This window comes from Marmota monax, unplaced genomic scaffold, assembly GCF_021218885.2.
Source record: "Marmota monax isolate L192 unplaced genomic scaffold, Marmota_monax_Labrador192_F-V1.1 WCK01_AAM20220418_F8-fsc00012, whole genome shotgun sequence".
NCBI lineage: Eukaryota > Metazoa > Chordata > Mammalia > Rodentia > Sciuridae > Marmota > Marmota monax.
Genome location: NW_026695227.1, coordinates 22996778 through 23017841, shown reverse-complemented (window position 1 = coordinate 23017841; position 21064 = coordinate 22996778). Strand labels below are relative to the sequence as shown.

At 36.2% G+C, this 21064-nt stretch overlaps 1 protein-coding gene across 1 annotated transcript in view; it reads right to left on the bottom strand.

Moving 5' to 3' along the window:
* Positions 1–1221, bottom strand: part of Pdzrn4 (PDZ domain containing ring finger 4) — a 385332-nt gene extending 384111 nt beyond the window's left edge. The window contains exon 1 of the mRNA XM_046436374.2: positions 412–1221. Within this exon, the coding sequence (XP_046292330.1) occupies positions 412–1071 (660 nt within the window). The 5' untranslated portion in view covers positions 1072–1221. The remainder of the gene's footprint in view (positions 1–411) is intronic.
* Between the last annotated feature and the right edge of the window lie 19843 nt (positions 1222–21064).

Genomic DNA, 21064 nt, shown 5'->3' with positions numbered 1-21064 from the left:
AGGGCAGTTTGACAGAAAAAGTAAGTCGTTTATGGGTAATGCCTTTCCCTCTGGGATTTGCTTCAGGCACATTGCACGGACACAAAAGATAGGCAGAGATGATGGAGTGGGAGTGAAAGATGGGAAACAAGAGTCTGGATGGGAAAATGAGTTTTTCCAATTTCTTCTTAGGGAAAAGTTGGAATTGAATCTGTTTAACTCTTTCCAATCCTAATATAAACGGCAAAGGGTCATTCCTTTCTAACTGCAATAGTAACACATTTAGAAGAAAATGACCACAGAGAACATTCAGGGCGGGTGATGCTTCTTACTGCGTAGTAAAGAAAGATGCTACCTCCTAAAGGAATTCTTAAGTATTCCTCTTCCCACCCCAATTGATCATTCCCAGGTGCCCACTCCCTCTACGCTTACCCTGCGGTGGCCGCGGTCCAGGTCCCGGGCGAAGTTGCGGATGTGAGCCATGTACTGGGTGAACTTCTTCTGATACCTGCGGGCTGTGAGCTGTACCTCGCCCTGCAGCGCCCAGAGCTGTTCGAGCAGCGCCTTCTCACGTTGCCTCCAGGCGAGGACCTGAGGCTCCGGCCCCGGTCCGCTGCTGCAGCGGCCGCCTGGTGACCCCCTGCCTGTGTCCCCGCCCGGACGGGCTCTGGTCTCTGGCCTGCAGCCCCCCCTCGCGGGTACGTCCCCGCTGTCTCGGTAGCCGCCCCGGCCCAAGGCGCAGCCCGCGAGGCTGCGGCAGTGACTGGCTGGGCTGAAGTCACAGTGCTCGACGTGCTCTGCCAGCTCCTGCAGCCGGACTGTGTGGCCACAGCCACGCGCGCGGTAGTCGCACTGGATGCGCAGCTTCTGGATGAGGCTGCGCAGCGGCAGCACTCTATACAGCTCTCCTGGCGCCAGCGGTTGGCACTGGAGCGGGCACCGGCGTCTCCGCGCCGCCCAGGGCAGCAGGCAGCTGGCGCAGAAGATGTGGCCGCAAGGCGTGCACAGGGGATCCTCCAGCACCTGGCCGCACAGCTTGCACTGGAAAGCCGGGTCCACAGCTTCTGCAAAGCGCTCCAGGGCAAAGCCCATGTTATGGGCGGGGAAGAGTAGTCGGTTTACTCTGAGCCCCCTGCCTCCCCTGGGTTGCCCCTAGACAGAAGTCTCACAGCGACCTTAGCTCTCTGAAGGGGAGGAGGAGGTTGAGAGGTGTAATCTCAGAGTTTGTTTGGCTTGAAGTTTTCAGGCTTCTGCTTGGTCCCTGACTTCGCCGTATTGACGCTAATAGAAGCCACCTCCAGCGACCCCAGCCTTTTTGGCTGCTTTGCAATTTATGATCTTTCAAATTTTGTCAGAGGAGAACTGAGGCTAGTATACAATGGCCCTTGGGAAAGAGGTGTTCTTTGCCTAAACAGGGAACTTCAAGAAGTCAGGGCTCTTCCCCTGGGCAGAGAGGGGGATAAGTCCTGGCGGATGTTTAAAAACTACTTTTAAATTCACCAGAATGTCAACTTCGTGAGAGCACTATCTTTGTTTTTCTACTGAATCTTCATAGGCCTGCCTCAAGTAAATCTTCTATTAAAGTTTGAAATAAATGCATGTTTCTTCTTTCAAATCTGTCAACTACAAAATCGCCAGCTCAGAAGCTGCCACCAAAGAATATCACTATTAAGAAAATATCACTTAGGAAATCACAAAACTAGGCTTCTCAAACCGTGATCCAGAAATCAGGTTAGTATAGAGAGGCAGGATGCTTGACTGAGCTGCAAAGATGGGGAAAAGGCCAGGTGCTCACCTCAGGATACCTCCTTCTTTGTTGGAAAGTCAACAGTCACACAAAGCCTGCTACCCAGGGAGGAAACTGGGATTGCTACCCTGCAGCCTGACTCCAGGTTCAATCGCCACACCATTTGTCTTTTCACAAGCATTTCACCTCTGTGAATGGGAATAGATCATCTGGGCACCTGGAAAGGGAAGGATTACCAAAGAAAGCAGTGAAATCACATAGAAGTATATCTTAATGGATACTTCCTTCTACTTTCACTGAACATACCCTTTGATCCAAATTTCCCCATCTCCCAGTTTGACTCTTTAAAGTATGTAGCAGGCCAGGCCCCCTAAAACTGCTCAGTAGGGGGTCCCTCTAATCCTTTTTTCCTAATTTCCTTCACCATCTTCTGAAATACAGGAAGGCAAAGAGCCCCTAATTCCTGGGGGTAGCAAATTACTTATTTTGCATCAACTGCCATATATATGTTTAAGATAGGTTTTGCACATCAATCATTGATGAGTCCTCATTGCCAGTTGAGTGTTGTTCCTGGAAAGTTGTGAAGACATCAGTTTGTACTGTAAAAGTCTCCAGACTTTGTCTCTTAAATCCGTAGAGCTAACTGAAAAATTAGCACAGGTTAATAATTGGGTCTAATAAGAATTTTCTGTTTGAAAGATGAAATTTTGTTAGAGTAATTCAATAGTTAGAATCATGGAGTGGCATTCCAAGTGTGTGACATATTTTTAAACCTTTTCTTCAAAATGAGATGCTATATTGCACATTTGCTACATATAGATAGAAATGATTAAATAACATTTGCCACTGTGTTTCAAACTTCCCCCTCTTCTTTGTCCTATCTTTCTACAAATAAATAAGCAAATGATAAATTTTTGAGTAAATCAGAAATAATTTTACATTAACAGCATGAACATATTTTTGTGAGTTGCATAGACAAGGAATGCATAATGTTATAGAATTTATTGAAATATTTCTGGGCAAGAGAGATCTATTCACCTTTAGCATATAAAAGGCTATGACTTACATCTATGATTTTATAGCTATATCTTGACATTTATATGTTTTATAATAAACACAACACTGAGAACATTTAAAAAAAGAAAGAATAAATGGAAACTAAAACTGTGCTATTGAGATATTAGGAGAATGGGACTTGCAGTTACTTGAGAAAAGAAGAAATCATAAAACAATGGTCTCATGGTGTCCTCAGTCCACCCATAGAATTCCTATTGCAAAAATAAGGAATGTCAGGGATGGGGATATAACTCAGTTGGTAGAGTACTTGCCTCACATGCACAAGATCCTGGGTTCAATCCCCAGCACCACAAAAAAAAAAAAAAAGAATGTGAGCAGACTGCAGTATGAGACTATAGTAATTCCTGGATGTCTAATATTTTTTTAAATATTTATTTTTTTAGTTGTAGTTGGACACAATACCTTTATTCCATTCATTTATATGTGGTGCTGAGGATGGAACACAGGGCCCCTCGCATGCTAGGAGAGCACTCTACTGCTGAGCCACAATCCCAGCCCCTAACATTTTGATTATTAATGAGAAGGCTGATGTCAAAAACTTTGTCCATAAGAATAACAAGTTAAAAAATGAGGACATGTGAAGTGAAGCCAAGAAAAGAAGTAGGCCAAAAAGAAGCTTGGAAAAATACATAAGAAAATGCAAGCTTGAGCATTTCCAAAAGAGTTTAGCATAAGGAGAAAAACATTACAAGAGTTGAACACGAAGGGAGTCGACACACCTACATGGCATAATTAATCTGTGACATCTGTTGAGTCAGATAGTCATGTTTCACTTCCCAGACTGGAAAAGATTTTTCTATATATTAGGAAAATGGTAATATCACAAAAAAGTTTTGGTGAGTTAGGAGCACAAAGCCTAATTAAATAGAAGTCATTATCTTAGGTAAGCAAAGACAGCACTTGGAATGAATATAAAATATGCACATTTATTTTAGCAAACAGACCCAGGAACATTTAAATGTCTTTTTGGCTAATGGGAAAAATTAGCATTGCATTTAGCTTTGGACATGCTCTTAGATTTTCACTAATCATATATTTTTTTTTCTCTTTTAAGAATCCCTGGATAGTGAAAATTGCAGGCTGAATAGCTGAATAATGCCATTAGGAAGAATGGAAGGGAAGCCTCTGTTGCCCTGCATGTTGAGCAAGGTCAACTTCTAGCTGTATTTCTAGTTGTGGCCAAGTCCAGGTCTGTCACTTTTCTCATAAACCTTCACTTAGGTTTGACAAGAGAATATGCTTTGCCAACTAAGAGAAAGAAAAACAACAAATTCATTTACTTTATCATCAAGCCAAGAACCATGGCTTGAATCAAAATGTCTTTTAAGTAATCTCCACCGGGCGACCAGCACGCAGCTTCATACAAGAGGTTCATAGCATAGAAGTTAACTAGTGGGATCAAAGTAAACACACAAAACTCAATTTACCTTTTTCTTTGATCAGGTCTGAGACGGCTCTCCCCTCTGGCTCCTGCCTCGAGCCACCCGGTGGGGCATCGAGGTTTATACAGACTAGCAGGAGAGAGAGAGAGAGCATGCCAGGGAGTGGCCTTTTATTGGGGAACAAGAAATTCAGGGGAAAATTCCATCCAATGAAGGTCGAGGGGGACAGCATTCCAAGGTCAGGGTCAGTGATTGGTCTCAGGGTCAATGGTCAGTCACACCCCTACAAGGATGGGTTCTCGCACCTAGAGAGGGTAGGGATTAGTTCTGACACAGTTTAGCCAGAACGCCTCACACCCAATCAGGGAGGTGCCCAATCACATGCAACAATGACTTCCCACAGTAAGCAGCATTTGGTTGGGTATTTTCAGCTTAGTAACTAGCTTTTACTTGAGTCCACAGCCAAGGACCATATATTCATAAAAAGAGATAAAGAATTAACTTGTTATATATTATTTGGGCCTATTCCTAGAGCAAGAGCAGTAATGAAACTGGGCTGTACTTGTGGGTGTTTCCAGTGAGAAGAGGCAGAGTTCCAACCCAGCTGAGTCATCTTGACTCCAAGGATAACTAGGGAATCTGGGAGTACTGGGTATTAAGTCAGATGTATAAAAACCTAATATTCAAATACTCTATTCTAAGATTCAGAAATGGTGACTGGAGAGGTGAAATAGGAAAGAATTTTTTTTCCCTTCATAAGCAAAGATAATGTTTTGATTAAAACAAATCATTCACAATTTTATTTTATTTTTTGACATGTTGTCTTATGCATTTGATCAAGAGTCATAAAGTCAGTAAGCTTGGAGTAAATCATTTTTCAAAGAATACTTTAAATAAATAAATCATTTAATGTGTTCAGACAGCGTAATTTAGTGATTTAAGAACAGTATTTTTAAATCCTCTTAGTAGGACTTTCTCATAAAGAAAATCGCACCATTTATATTTTATTGTCTCAGATTTCCTGGTTACCTATTATTAACAGTATTAAGTCTCTTGTCATATGCATTGTATCAAGTGTCCTAAACTGAAGCTGTAACTATAAAATTAAAAGCTGAGGTCAAAGTACTTGGATTCTTTAGGTCAAAATAGTTTCTTTAGAATGTGTTTATTTCTATTATTAGTTTTGTAATTATACTTTTTCCTATATTGATAATTTTGTATCACAATCTAGGATCAGAATTGTACCTTGTTGCAAAAATTAATGTGCTCATAGAGCATGAGATAATTAGAAAGTCACCTTGATGCATTTCGTAGAAATTTAAAACTTGACAGGAACGATAAAAGATGCTTTCAAGTTGAGCTACTTGAAAGAAAGCTCATTGAAGATGAGACAGCAGTTTTTATGATTAGGCTGATGATGCTATCAGAGATCCATTGTGGATATATGTTTTACTCTTAGAAAAGTAAAGAATCAGTTAAACCCAAAGAGCACAGAGCAATATCAATCCTTATAATCCCTGTCTGTTGACATATGGTCCATTAGGAGTTATTGGCTATTGTCTTGCTTTTCTGCTATCTTTGGCAAAACGAAGAGTTAGAAGGGGCATTGTGACAGTACAGAATGCCATTTCTAAGAGGAATAGAATGATATGAACAAAACTATTATGTACTCTAATATAGAGTAAATGATTTAAAGTAATTGTACAGTCTCAGTGGGAATGAATTATCAGACAAGGCAGAATGAGGACTTTGAAGAAAATCAAGTTAAAGTGAGGCATTAAATTAAAATTTGTAGCAACTTTCAATTAGATTATGGACTGATTTTTCTAAAGTCACTGAGAAATTCCTTAGGGTAATATTATTATCCTTCTTAAGAGGGGACAATAATGAGAAGTAGTTTGCAGAGAAAAATAAATTAAATCATGCATTTAGTTAATCTTGATTTTGTACCATATCTTTGTAGGTGACAATCACTGACAAAGGGAAAAGGTACCAAAAACAACCCCCCAAGCTAATATGTAATAACTCTTACTCTGTGAGAGCAAGAGCACTGCACTCTTGATACACACCATCACATTCAATTTTCCCAGTAACCACTTAGGGTAGTGTTATATATGGTTTGCATCTGGTATGTATCCTAAAAGCTCAAGTATTTAAGATTTGGTCCCCAGTGCATCAAGGTTCAGAGGTGGGAATTTAGGAAAGGGATTGGATCATGAGAACTTTGATCTTATCAGTGGATTAATCCATCGATAGATTAATAATTTGATGATATTGTGCGGTGTGGTGGAATCTTTAGGAGATGGGTCTAAATAGAGGAAGCAATTTATAATGCCCCTGGCTCCTTCCTCACTCTTTTTCTCTGCCTCCTGTCTGCCATGAGGTGAGCAGTTTTGCTCTACCACACCCATCCCCCATAATGTACCACCTTGCCATGGGCCCAGGGACAATGGACCCAGATAACCATGGACTGAAACAAGACAAAATAAATCTTTCCTTTTTTAAGTTGTTTATGGTTAGGTGTTCTGTCACAGTGGTAAAAAGCTGGCTAACACAGGCAGATAGTATGATTTTCCCCACAACTTTACTCAGTTTATACAAAGAGAAGGTAAGAGAATCTGGGATTAGGCCAAGATTTGCCTACCTTAAATGCTTTAATGTAATGACACCCCTGACCCCAGATTTGGCATGGAGTTATTTTAGAATAAAATACACAATCAAATGTGATTTATAAATGTAAGATATAATTGTACATATGGTCCCAGACTTACAATGGTTCAACATGCAAGTTTTTAAAACTTTACAATGGTGCAAACAGTATGCATTCAGGAGAAACTTTATCTAGAACTTTGGTCTTTTCCTGGGCTAGTGATATTCAGTAAGATACTCTCCTGTTGCTGGGCAGTGGCGATGAGCCACTTCTTCCAGTAGCCATGCAATGAATAGCCAGAGGGAACAATTGACACTCTACAGTGCACTGTATTGTTAAGCTACAATCTTCAGTGGGTTAGGTGTATTAAGTGCATTTATAAAGTACAATATTTTCAACTTAATACATTTATGAGGACATGATTTTCTGCAAATTCAGGAGAACCTGTATTCATTTGAACTTCATTATTTAAAAGCTACCTACTTTTGCTTTTCCTTCTTTGATGGGGAAAATTCTAGGGTCATATTTATTAGAAGTTTTCAAAAATTTGATATAAATAAGAATATTGACCTTATGAATTTTTCTGTACAATACTAACATGGCTTTATTTTTAGGAAATTTTGTTCCCTGTAACTGGACTCAAATAGATGAGTTTTCTATGTAATTAACTAATTGTTCCTTAAATCCTGACTTATTAAATCAATTACTCTCTATTTTGTTTCAACCCTTATTTTGTTCTTGGTTCTTCCATGAAGAGTTTTTGTAACAGTATTTTCTAGATGTTTCTGCAAAATTCCAGACCTTCCCAAAGAATTTTGAGATGTGATGACTTTTTTAAATCAATTTATTGTTTAGTAAAAGGCAACAAATTACTTTGTAAATGTCATTTTTGTTTCCTACTACTTATTAAGTAATTAGCCTACAACTAACATAAAAAAACCCCAAACCATTAAAAAATGTCACTGATCATATCTACTGTTGGTAATCTCCTTTGAATTTCTAAGCCATCTTTCTCAAGCTCAATTAATGCCATAACTAGTCAATGTTGTCTATTAATAATTTACTATGTGCTTATATTAGTTTTAAAAATAAGGAATATTGAAAATTTTACATGAAACCCCTTTTGACTGTAATATTGTCTAAGAAGCAAGAGATTCCTTTGCCATTATCTTGTTCTGCTCAACCATGGGTTTGGATATGATTTAATTAACATCACTATAATCTAATCTATAAAATAAAATCATTGACATTTTATCCTTATACATACTAGAAATCTTGAAAGAATAAAATAAAAAGTCTCTACTATGTTTTGAATTTTTTAGTGACTATTTATAATTAGAGTATAGAGTGATCATATATTAATTAAATTTCTAGTACTACACTGAATAAAAGAGATGAGAGTGTCATATACTTGTAAAAAAATGAATCAAGTTAAAATTCTAGACTCCTAACTTACGAATTCAGCGTATCTTATATTTTATTAATGTGATAGATTTGCATGTTCATTTCTAAAGACCAATCAACTCTCTACCTGAATGCCAAGTAGTACCTAGAATGCTGCAGGAACTAGAGCTTCTTCGAATATAGTTATACTTGTGCCAAAAGAAAGGCTTAGAGAATTTCTTATAGTTTACTCTTTGTAATTATTAATTATTTATAAACATCCTTCCCTAATTTAATTTAATTTATCTGCCACTCCTGCACATTTTTTGAAGAGAGAGCACCTTCATTCAAATGTATGCTGATTTGCCATAATTGGAATAATTTCTGAAGTGGATTTGCATGAAATCAATAACTCAAACAGTTAAATTTCACAGTGATCAGATATTGTAAATACAATGACTCTGCTCCCTAGTTCTTATTTCCCACTTAGTTTAAAATGTAATGACTTCTTTAAAGTCAATTAAAACGTTTGTATGACAAACCCATAGCCAACATCACACTGAATGGGGAAAAGGTGACAGCATTTCTTCCAAGATCAGGGACAAGATAGAAGTGTCCACTCTCACCTCTTTATTCAGTATAGTACTAGAAATTTCAACCAGAACAATTATTCAGTGGAAAAAAAATAAAGGGCATACAAAGAGGAAAGGAAGAAGATAAAACATCCCTGCTTATAGATATGATTCTATGTATAGTAAAACCTCTACTAAAAGACTATTAAAATTGATAAACAAATTTAGTAAAGTACCGGGACATAAAATTAACATACAAAAATCAGTAGCTTTTCTAAACACCAATAATGAATTTACTGAGGAAAAAGAAATCACAAAAGGAATCCCTATTCTGAATATAAAATTAAAACAAAAACAAATAAACAAAACAACCTCCCAAACACTAGGAATAAACTTAAAATATAAAAATCCTCTATAATAAAAAAAATGAAAGAAACTGAAGAAACAAAAAGATGAAAGATCTCTAATTTTCATAGATTGGAAGAGTTAATATTGTTCAAATGCTTATACTACCAAAAGTAATCTACAGATTTAATGCAATCCCCAATTAAATTCTTCAGAGAATTACTGAAAACTCTCAAAATTAATATGGTAGCAAAAAACACTCCAAAGCATTTTTAAGCAAAAAGAATAAAATTTGAAGTAAGATAATACCTGATTTCAGGACATACTGTAGCACCATTGTACCAATACTATCATATAAAAACAGACACAAAGAAGAAAGGAACAGCACAGAGATCCTTAAAAAAATCCCTACATCTATATCCAAATGATTTTTGACTAAATTACTAAAAACATAATTGTACAAAGGATAGCCTCTGACGTGATAGGACCAGGAAAACTGTATATCCACCTGCAGAAGATAAACTTTACCCCTATCTCTCATCTTGTACAAAAGTCAAGATGGATCAAAAGAGATAAGTGCATGCCCATGCTTTTTGCAATACTATTTATAATGGCTGACATATGGAATTAGCCTAAGTGACTGTCAAAAGATGAAAGAAAAATGTGATACGTACATGCAATGGGGAATTATTCAGCCTTAAAGAAAAATGAAGTAATGTTTTTGTGGCAAAATGGACAGAACTGGAACACACCATGTTAAATAAAATAAGTCAGGCATAGAAAGAAAAGTACCCCATGTCCTTTCACATATGTGAAGGCTAAAAGGAGTTGAGTCGAAAGTAGAATAGTCATTATAGAGATTGGACATGGTGAGGCAGGCAAAGGTAGAAAAAAGGGAGGTTGATACACACTATATACACATATGGAAATGTCACCCTGTACTCCATTGTTGTATATAATTAATATAAGTTAAAAAAAGAAACTTGGGGCTAAGGTTGTGGCTCAGTGGTAGCGCTTGCCTTTAATGTGTGAGACACTGAGTTCAATCCTCAGCACCACATAAAAATAAATAAAGGTATTGTGCCCATCTACAACTAGAAAAATATTAATAAAAAAACCTCATCTGAGTTGGAAGACTCAAACTTGGAAATGATCTATTGGTCTTTGTACAATAAAAATTAATAAAGATTTTTTCTTTTAAGAGTTGATTATAGATAACATTTAACACTTAAAGATAGTTAAGTTTTCTCTTCTACCTTTTAAAATGACATCAATGTAATTTTTAGAAAGAACTTGCACAAAGAATATCGTCATTGTAATCAATATAATTAAGATACAAATCTACTAAAAAGAACTGACACAAGGTATATCATTTTGTTTATAAACTTTCTAGCAATCAAAGGCGGATTCAGTAGACCTTTATTTTATTCTCCACAGACCAAAATATGATTATTTTCCTCTAACTTGTTTTTTTCTTTTCTTTTTTTAAAAGTGAAATACCTGAATTTTGTTTTATCTGATTATAAAATTGTCATGTGCTTATTGCTAAAAATTAACTCATCATTTTGAAATACTGAACATTGACATTGGTTGCATGATTTTCCAGAAAATTTCTCTAATGTTTATAGTCTTACCATAGAGTTTTTTATTTGAGAAAAATGGAGACAAGTTAATCTATCCAATTTTGTAATCATTTAACCTTATAATAACCTTAATACTTTCCCACATACTTGTTTATACCACTATATCTTTAAATTATTTCCTGGAAGTTTGTTGTACTATTATATGAATTCATTTTCTTTATAAAACAATCCATTACAAATGGATTTAGTTTGCATTTTGCACATTATAAACAAAAAATGCACTGAGTAGCATTTTACAACTTTTTTCCCTCATATCAGATGTAGAGCTGGAATAGATTCTAGTAAGTGGAACTTAGGTAAATGTGTTCATATTAACTTTTTTATAATTGTAATACATATCACAATGAGGATCAGGGTAAATTCTGAAGCAAAGTTGCCTGGGTTCAAATCTCAGCTTTGTCACTAATTAGCTAAGGATAACAATCATTTCTGCCTTATTGGATTGCTATGAGATTTCATGAGTTAATAAATGTTACACGGAACTTTGAATCACAGTAAGTGTTATAAAAAGATTTGTCTTCACTATTGCATTCCAGAATATCAGTGAATACTTATACATGTCTCACACAGCTGAAATCCCTCCCCCTCAAAAAAGCAACAACAAAAATATCACCTCTTCATTGTTATTTTAATTTATATTGAAATAAATCACAATAAAGTATTATTTACATTTAATTAATATTTAACTATACCAATACTTCTTTGTATAACTAAATATTTTTAATATTTATTGATCATAGATGTTTCTTCATGAAACTTACTCTACATAGCATTTATTCATATCATTTATCCATTTTTCTATCATAATATTTGCTTATAATTGATGTGAAATTTTATAGATAGTAAGAAAACTGATCTTTTCATCAAGAAAACTGATCTCTTCAGCTTGTATAACAATGATAAGTTCTTTTTATGATCATTTAGATTTGAAAGTTGAAGAAAGAACAGCTTATGCTATTCTTAGTAAAGGGATCTTAAAACAGAATATCAACCATCCCTGTCTTATTTTGAGAAGAGAGGTAAGTTTGTATATGTCCTACCTGGTCTGTTAAGAAGATATGCTTATCTTGTTAAAAGTCTAAAGAAAAGAGAGTGTCATTCAATGGGCTTGGAATGTAAACTAAGAAAACTTCTTTTTTTCCTTTTGAATTCTTTCATCTGAATTATGGAAGCATTCAGGACAATCTTTCATATGTCTGACAAAATTTTTAAATAGTTTTGTAATATAATTTATCTTTATTTGATATTTGTTGTGCTAAAATGGTACTCTTTTGTGGAAAAGCAGTTTTTGTACATCTTTGTACTATATAATATTTAGTAAATGTTTATTGTTAAGTAAATATGATGGCTTAAATTGTGCAAAATTTTGATTCATAGTCAGTGTTTCGATTAAAGTCTTTGTTTACAGAGTCATTCCACCACTGCACCTTAAAATTCTGATTGGAATGAAGAGGCCAATCAATTCTATTCATTTACTAGTCATCCACCTCCTAGCTCCATGTGCCTTTTTCCCATCAGATCAATAATTGCCATCCAGATTTTAAGTCCTTTGGATTAGTAGTTTTCACCAACTGTTTCTTTTATATAATATTTTAATCATGCTTGATTAATTATTTTAACTCTATCTTCAGCTTTTTTTACAATGCCCTCCTCAGGAATGCCTCTTCTACTTCTAGGAATATTCCTCACATATTCAAACCTTCCTAGGAAAACTCTTAGTCTCTAATATTCCCACATTATGCGGCTTTTCCTCTGGTATCTAACTTGCTTCTCAAATTGAAATAGTTCATTCCCCTTATCATTAAAATTGCAGAGCTGGGAAGGCGAACAGCATTTATTCATTGTGTAATTGTAGATAACTTTCTGTCAAAATCCTCTTCACCAAAAATTCAACTTGTGCTGGACTCAACAATGCATTGGAGCCTATGGACAAAGACGGCTTCAGGTCTCCTTCATCCAGGGCCTCCAGGAGGTCTCCAGCATGCTTCCAGTGACTTATGTTCTTACCTCTAGAGTTCTACTGGCTTCGAAGGCCGCTTTTCCTTAAGGCTGAAGACTGCATATCAGGAACTCTAAGGCTTCTGTATTTCCTCATGCATGGCAAATAGAAAGGGAGTTTTTCTCCAAAGAGTAAGCAAAGAACTTTGTCAGAAACCCCTAGCAAAAATCTCATGAGCCTCACTGGTCATCATCTCAAGGGGAATGGAATGATGCTCACTGACAGATGGACCAGGCCTTACCCTGGAGCTGGGGAAGAGTTCAGTTTCACTGGGGTGAACAGGATTTTGAAAGAGAAGTGAATTAACAGAAGGTCATGCTGCTTAGAAATAACTAACTGGGATGCATCCAGAAACTGTCCTAAGTTTTGAATGTATTTTAGTCATGTGCAAGTCAAAAGAAACTAGAATCAGGCATTATTATCATCACCATTGTGTTATAGACAAGGAAACTGAGTTTAAGTGACTTGCCTAAGGTTTCAGAGTTCTAAGTGGCAAATTGGGATTCATACTAAGACACTTTGCTTATATGGCTTTGCCCTTAATCACCATGCCATGCTGTCTCTTTGAGACCCACTTTATTATCTTGTTTTGAATTCCATGGTGAAATACCCACACTTTGTAGATAATGCAGTTTCTTTTTTGGGGGAATGAGGTGCCAGGGATTGAACTCAGGAGAACTCAACCACTGAGCCACATCCCCAACTCTATTTTGTATTTTATTTAGAGGCAGGGTCTCACTGAGTTGCTTAGCACCTCACTTTTGCTGAGGCTGGCTTTGAACTCATGATCATCCTGCCTCAGCTTCCCCAGCTGCTTGGATTACAGGCGTGCACCACCTCACCCTGAAAATGCAGTTTCTTAATTAAATCCTAGCTTCTTTAAGTAAGACTACATAATCTTGTGGAAAATGATTAACCTTTCTGAAAATTAACTTTTTAACCTTTAAAATGTTTGCAATAATATGTGCAAACATTATATAATTTTTAATCTCAATTGAAATTTGACTTATACCATCTAAGCTATATGAGGTGATTTATTATTTAGAGGAAAGAGATAGTATAATATTCCTAGACTAGAGATTCAAAGTTGAATTTCCTGTGTCCATAATAAAGCATGATTCATAAAATCCAGCATTTGAAAAGAGAAAAATACATTTGATCTTTCTCAAAATTTATCTATCAGGAGCAACTACCATCACGTGAGGTCTAATCCCTATACTCAATGTTTGATAACCCTGAGTGGTTTAGCATCTGGGACAGAATCCACAGGATTTCCAATAGGTGATAAAGCTTCTACTATTATCTTAATTTTTTAGATGAAGACACCACAGGTGAAAGAGGTCAATTACCTGAGCCCAAATGATATATAGTTCATAAGTGACAATCTGGGTTTTAAATCCAGGTATCTCTTGCTGAACAACCTTTGTTCTTTCTAAGTTGGCTTTCAGCACTCATTCCCCCAGGTCAATTGGTTCACCCTGTCAGTAACTGCCTGCCAAACTGTGGAAAAACCAGAGTGAAGGCAGGTGAAGAGTTCCTCAGGAGAATGGAGAATGGGCACCACTGGGCAGGATAGGCCCAATAGGTTGTGTTTGCCTGGGCCCCAAAAGGCCCTACTATGACATTCACCAGGATAGTGACAAGGATCTCTATTGGGCTTTGCCTAATGGTTTTATACTATTAAACCACTTAAGCCCTATGCCAACTGTAAAACATAAGCATTATTAATCCCATCTTATATTATTACTAATCCCATGGAAGAGAAGACTTGATCGGCTGGTATAATGTCAGGATTCTAAGTGGAAAAGCTGGCCTATGTCATTGGAGTCTCTGAACAAAATAAAGGCTTCCACAGGAGGGGCCAGGTTCTCTAGGACAGTTAGGACTTCACTGAAGACTGGCAATTTGTTCACAATTTGTTAACAACACATACCAGGAAAGTAAGACTGGCTTTTAAATTTTTTTCTTAAAGATACAAAACACAGACAAGAGATTAAAATTTTTTTTATTATTTTAATTCTTATTTTTTACTTTTTGGTGGACACAACATTTTATTTTATGTGGTGCTGAGGATCGAACCCAGCGCCCCGCGCATGCCCGGAAAGTGCGCTACCGCTTGAGCCACATCCCCAGCCTCAAGAAATTAAAATCTTAAGAATTTTGTTCAATTAACTTACTCATCCCACACTTTTTACAAGATTGATAGTTAAAATAAAGTTTGAGCGATTGACTGCTGAAACCACCATTTATTTGTACGAAGTACTAAAGTAAATTCCACTAATGCACAATTTTAGGAGAATGACCAATTTACTTAAATCATGGATTGTCAGAGATTCCTCAAATGTTCACAGCAAACTTTTTAGCCACACTAGTGTGTTTGTTTAGCAGTTTTCCATGGTAAATAATTGGTTCTCATATTATACAGGTAACCTGATTAATTGTAATTAATTTTGAAAAAAACTTATGGGAATGAAAGAAAGACCCTTAGTGTTCATCTAACATTATTAAAAGGAGGGAAAATAAAAGCATAAAGAATGACAAAGGAGCTAGCTATGTACACAAAAAATGAGGGAGGGGAAAGAAGAAGCAGAAGTACACTGGAGGAGTGTTTCCTTTAATTCTTGGAATTAGGAGAGTGAAATGAAGTTTAAATATTATTCCACTAGAATGCAACTGACTCACACAAAGCTAAGCCCAGCATCCCAAAGAATCTGTGAAGGGAATCACAACAGCATCACTGCTTGACAGGTATGAGATATTGCCCAAGTGCAGGGGAAATTGGCCAATACGCCTTCTGAAAAACAAAACAGAAAAAGGAGCTAAAAACTCTTAAATAAGTCTGAAAGACAACATTCATTTGACCTAATTTTGCTCTTTCTTTCTCTCTTTCATCTACAAAGGAGTCACATTGAAAATAAATAAGCAAGTAAAAAAAATTAAGGAAATTTTAACATGAGTGTTGAAATTAATAAATAAATGTTCTCATTACATTGTCCTCAGAAATAATATAGATTAAAAACAATGATCCTTTCCAATTTCTATAGGACTTTAGTGCTCATGAAACACATACATACACACACTCCATCTTGGATCTTCCCTCATGTCAACTTGAAGGTCAGGTATTAGCCACTGATGTACAGATCAAGAAATTGTCTCAGACCTTTAAGTCAATTGTCCAAGGTCATAAGCTAAAACTTAAAAATTGGTCACCTAATTTTAGGATTAATGCTTTTTTCACACATTTAAACTAGTTTGTGGTTTTCTCTGTGTCTCCCCCTTCCTCTTAGTTTTTGGAAGGCTTGACACCAAGAATTATTGCCTTTCCATTTCTTTTGTTGTTGTTGGTGGTAATAGTACAGGGGATTGAATCCAAGGGTGCTTAACCCCTGAGCCACACACATCCCCATACCTTTTTGGTTCTTGAAACAGAGTCTCTGTAAGTTGCTTAGGGCCTCACTAAATTGCTGAAGAGGCCTTGAGCTTGTGATCCTCCTGACTTAGCTTCCTGAGCCACTGGGATTTACAAGTGTACACTACTACATCCAGGTCACTTCTTAAATATCCTGTCAAAGTTGAGATTGTACAAAAAATAGCTATATTTTCAATTATACCCTATAATTCCCAATGTCCCTATTTTTTCACAAATCCCATTTTTCCAAAAAGGCAACTGAACAATTAGAGCCTCTTTACCTATATCAAATTTTGAAATGTTCTTTCTCCAGTATGTTTGACCAGAAATATCTAGGTGTCTTTCTAACATGAGTGCTATGGAAGAATTAAGTACACTTAATGGGATGGAAAGTTTCAGACAGAAAAAGAGAGTTGGACCACTAGGCTTAACTCAAAAGTCAAAATTTTCTATTTAATAAATAAAATATTTGTGTTCTATCCTATGAGATTCTTGATCTTTCATAAAAAGAAAAAAACTTATGTTTCATAAAATATGCATTTCCCCAATTCGACTCATTTTCTAAGAGCCTGCATTAAGGCAGAAGTCTTTGTCTAGTTTTGTTCTCTGTTGTACCTCTGATGCCCATGACAGTCTGTGGCATATGGTAGATGATCTACAAATATTTGTCAAATGAATAAATAAAATTTATAAGCCAAGCTTTAGGAGAGAAATTAGTTTCCCATTTTCTTCCAAATAACAGGGATGTGTCTACAAGATTTGGGTCATCAATATAGTTTGTAAAATCTATTCCTCCTCTTGTCTTTCACCCTATTCTTCAACTTTTATCTGTGGTTACTGGCATAATTCCTTCTGTTTGCACATTTAATGAGGTAGGTCAAATGGGAACAAAGGGTTCAAGGTAGTAAAACAGCTCAGTTGGATGAAATCTGACATTTTCTTCTGCTTTCATCTTTTACCTAACTTCCATCTATGTCTTTTTCAATCTCCAACTTAACTGCCTTCCATTAGTCTGATAAACACCATCATTGACGCCTGGTCAGCTGCACACCTACTATGTTATCTCCTACAGCCTGTTGGCACCCTGACAAGCATGTATCTCCAGAGCAATGACTGATAAAGTTAGCCGCAAGTCTTGCAAAAGTTGAGAAAATTGTCTAAGTATTAAACTACTACATGCAATTTGTAAATGAAAAATAACAAGCAATAAAATATCCAATAGCAACAAATACATAAAAGTTTAACATTCTTTTCTGGCTCTTGGTAATTCTACTTTAATTACATCCAGAAAATTGTCAAAGGACAGTGAGCTGATATTTCTCTCAAAATTCTGTTCTCATTTGTATGCCAATGGTTGCTTTCTGATAAAGTCTGGCACCTAAGTCACCATCCCTTTTGTCCTACTGAAAAATTGGAGATATGCACTTTCCAGAGAGTAATAGTTATTTAGATTCTTTTGATGTCTTAGTGTATTATAGAAATTTATCTGAGAGAAAAATTGTTTAATCTCATTAAAATATGAGCTTGTATGGTTGTTTTGGTAAACTCTATTTAAAATTTAGTATTCAGAAAATAATCAATTCAAATTGCTTTCATAATGTAGTCTTTTTGTCCAGTGCCTCATTAAATCTCTCAAATTCATTGTTCTGAATATATTAAAATTAGCTGCACAGCTTGAATTTAGAACCAAATCTAATCACCTTGTGTGAAATAAACTGATAACAGAGAGACTTTTGAAGTGAAGTCTTACTCTCTCATTTTTCTCAAGTAGATTTTTTTTTTTTGGTGTGCGCATTGATCAATGGCACACCCTTTCTGTGTTGCCATTAAATATTTAATTATTAATTATATTATTTAATGCATTAATTTTAACATAATCATTTCTGCATGAAATATAATTAGCACAACCACTTGGAAATCAGTATGGAGACTCCTCAAAAGACTAGAAATACAAACACCAAATGATCCAGTTATCAAATCCTTGGTATTTAGCCAAAGATCTAAAATCAGTATATTATAGTAATACATGCACATCAGTGTTTATAGCAATGTAATTCACAATAGCTAAATTATAGAACCAGTCCAGGCACCTGATAATAAATGAATGAATAAAAAAATGTGATATACATACATAATGGAATTTTACTCAGCTATAAAGAACAATGAAATTATGGTAGTTGCTGGTAAATGGATTGAACTGGAGAACATGATGCTACGTGAAATAAGCCAGACTCAGAGAATCAAGAGTCAAATGTTTTTTCTCATATGCTGAAGTATTAAGGTTTAAATATGAGGTGTCCCTCAAAAGCTCTTACATTGTGTGAGACAACATAAGAAGGTTCAGAGGTGAAATGATTAGATTGTAAAAGATTTAACCTAATTAGTGGATTAATCTACTGATATAGATTAACTGGGTGGTAACTGAAGGCAGGTAGGGTATGGTTGGAAGAACTAAGTCACTGGGGGCATGCCTTTAGGGATTTTATTTTGTCCCTGGTAAGCAGAGTGGTCTCTCTGCTTCCTGGTTGCCATGTTCTGAGCTGTTTTCTTCTGTCACACACTTTTTGCCATGATGTTCTACCTCACCTTGGGCCCGGAAGTATCATGGACTGAAACTCTGAAACCATGAACCAAATAAACTTTTCATCCTTTAAGTTGTTCCTGCCAGGTCTTTTGGTCACAGGCAACAAAATGTGACTGAAACAGGAGGCTAGACCAAAATAAGGGAAAGGTGGGTGTGAATCCTAATAGAAGGGTGGCACCAAAACAGACTGGTAGACCAATGGTACAGAATAGAGGACACAGAGACTAACTCACAAAATTACAACTACCTTATATTAGACAAAGGTGCCAAAACCATGCACTGGAGAGAGGATAGCATCTTCAACAAATGGTGCTGGGAGAACTGGAAATCCATATGCAACAAAGTGAAATTGAATCCCTATCTCTCACCATGCACAAAAGTTAACTCAAAATGGATCAAGGATCTAGGGATTAAATCAGAGACTCTGCATCTAATAGAAGAAAAAGTAGGCCCTAATCTGCATCACGTGGGGCTAGGCCGCAACTTCCTTAGTAAGACACCTATAGCACAAGAATTAGAACCAAGAATCAACACATGGGATGGATTCAAACTAAAAAGTTTTTTCTCAGCAAAAGATATAATATGTGAGGTAAATAGGGAGCCTACATCCTGGGAACAAATTTTTACCCCTCACAGATCAGTTACAGCTCTAATCTGTAGGGTATATAAAGAGCTGAACGAGACAAGCACCAAAAAAAAAAAAATAAATAATCCAATCAATGAATGGGCTAAGGACCTGAACAGACACTTATCAGAAGAAGATATCTAATCAATCAACAAATATATGAAAAAAATGCTCATCATCTCTAGCAATCAGAGAAATGCAAATTAAAACCACTCTAAGATACCATCTCACTCCAGTAAGAGTGGCAGCCATTATGAAGTCAAACAACAAGTGCTGGGAAAAGGTACACTAATACACTGCTGGTGGGACTGCAAATTGGTGCAGCCAATTTGGAAAGCAGTATGGAGATTTCTTGGAAAACTGGGAATGGAACCACCATTTGACCCAGCTATTCTTCTTCTCGGACTATACCCAAAGGAACTAAAAACAGCATATTACAGGGACACAGCCATATCAATGTTTATAAGCAGCACAATTTACAATAGCTGAACTGTGGAGCCAACCTATATGTCCTTCAGTGGATGAATGGATAAAAAAATGTGGTATTTATACACAATGGAATATTACTCAGCAATAAAAAATAATAAGATCATGGCATTTGCAGGGAAATGGATGGCATTAGAGCAGATTATGCTAAGTGAAGTTAGCCAATCCCCCAAAAAACAAATGCCAAATGATAAAAGGGGGGTGACTCAAAATGGGGTTGGGTGGGAGAGCAAGGGAGGAAGATTACCTCTAGATAGGGAATAAGGGTGGGAGGGAAAGGGAGGGAGAAGGGGAATAGCATGGACGGTGAAAGGAGACTCTCATCATTTTTCAAAATACATATATGAAGATGTGAATTTGGTGTCAACATACCTTATATATAATCAGAGATATAATAAGTTATTGTATAATGGTGTATTAAGAATTGTAATGCAAAATTAATAAATAAGTAATAAAAAATAAAATAGAAGGGAGATCAGTGGAGCAGAGGAGGGAGATGGGGGAGAAATGGAAAAAGCAGAGGAGGGGAGGGAGGAGAAATGGTAAAAGAGAGGAACAATGGAATGAAAGTGACCAAATTATGCTGTGTACATGTATAAATATACCACAGTGAATCTCAACTGTATGTACATCTATAAGCAATAATAAATAAATAAATTAATTCATAGAAGAGAGTCTAGCAGAGTAGAGGAAGGGGAACGGGGGAGGAAGAGTAGGAAAGAATACTGAAATGGAACAAATTATACCCTTTACATTTCAAAAGGAGTCATTTTTACCTACATTTAGTAGAATAATTTAGGCATTTATTTTCTCCATTTCCAAGACTGCATTTTAAAATTATGGTTTTAATCAGCCTGTAGAACATTACTAAATAAGTCACAACTCTATCTATATTGAAATTCTCCATGTCATCTTGCCCTCCCTTTACACCTCATGAATTGAATAATTAACAGGAAAAACATGAGAATATTGAAAATAAAATATACCAACATGGGAGAATGTTAACCTACATTTCCCTGGTGCATGGTGAAGTTAAGATTTAAATAATGTTCCCTACAGAATCATTTCTATGCAAACTTCCCTTGAGTTGTCTCTAAATTAGTTTCGGAAGAATCCTAAATAATTTTTCATAAGAAAGTTTTATACTCATGAAGTAACCCCCACCATGTGATTTGAGGATAAG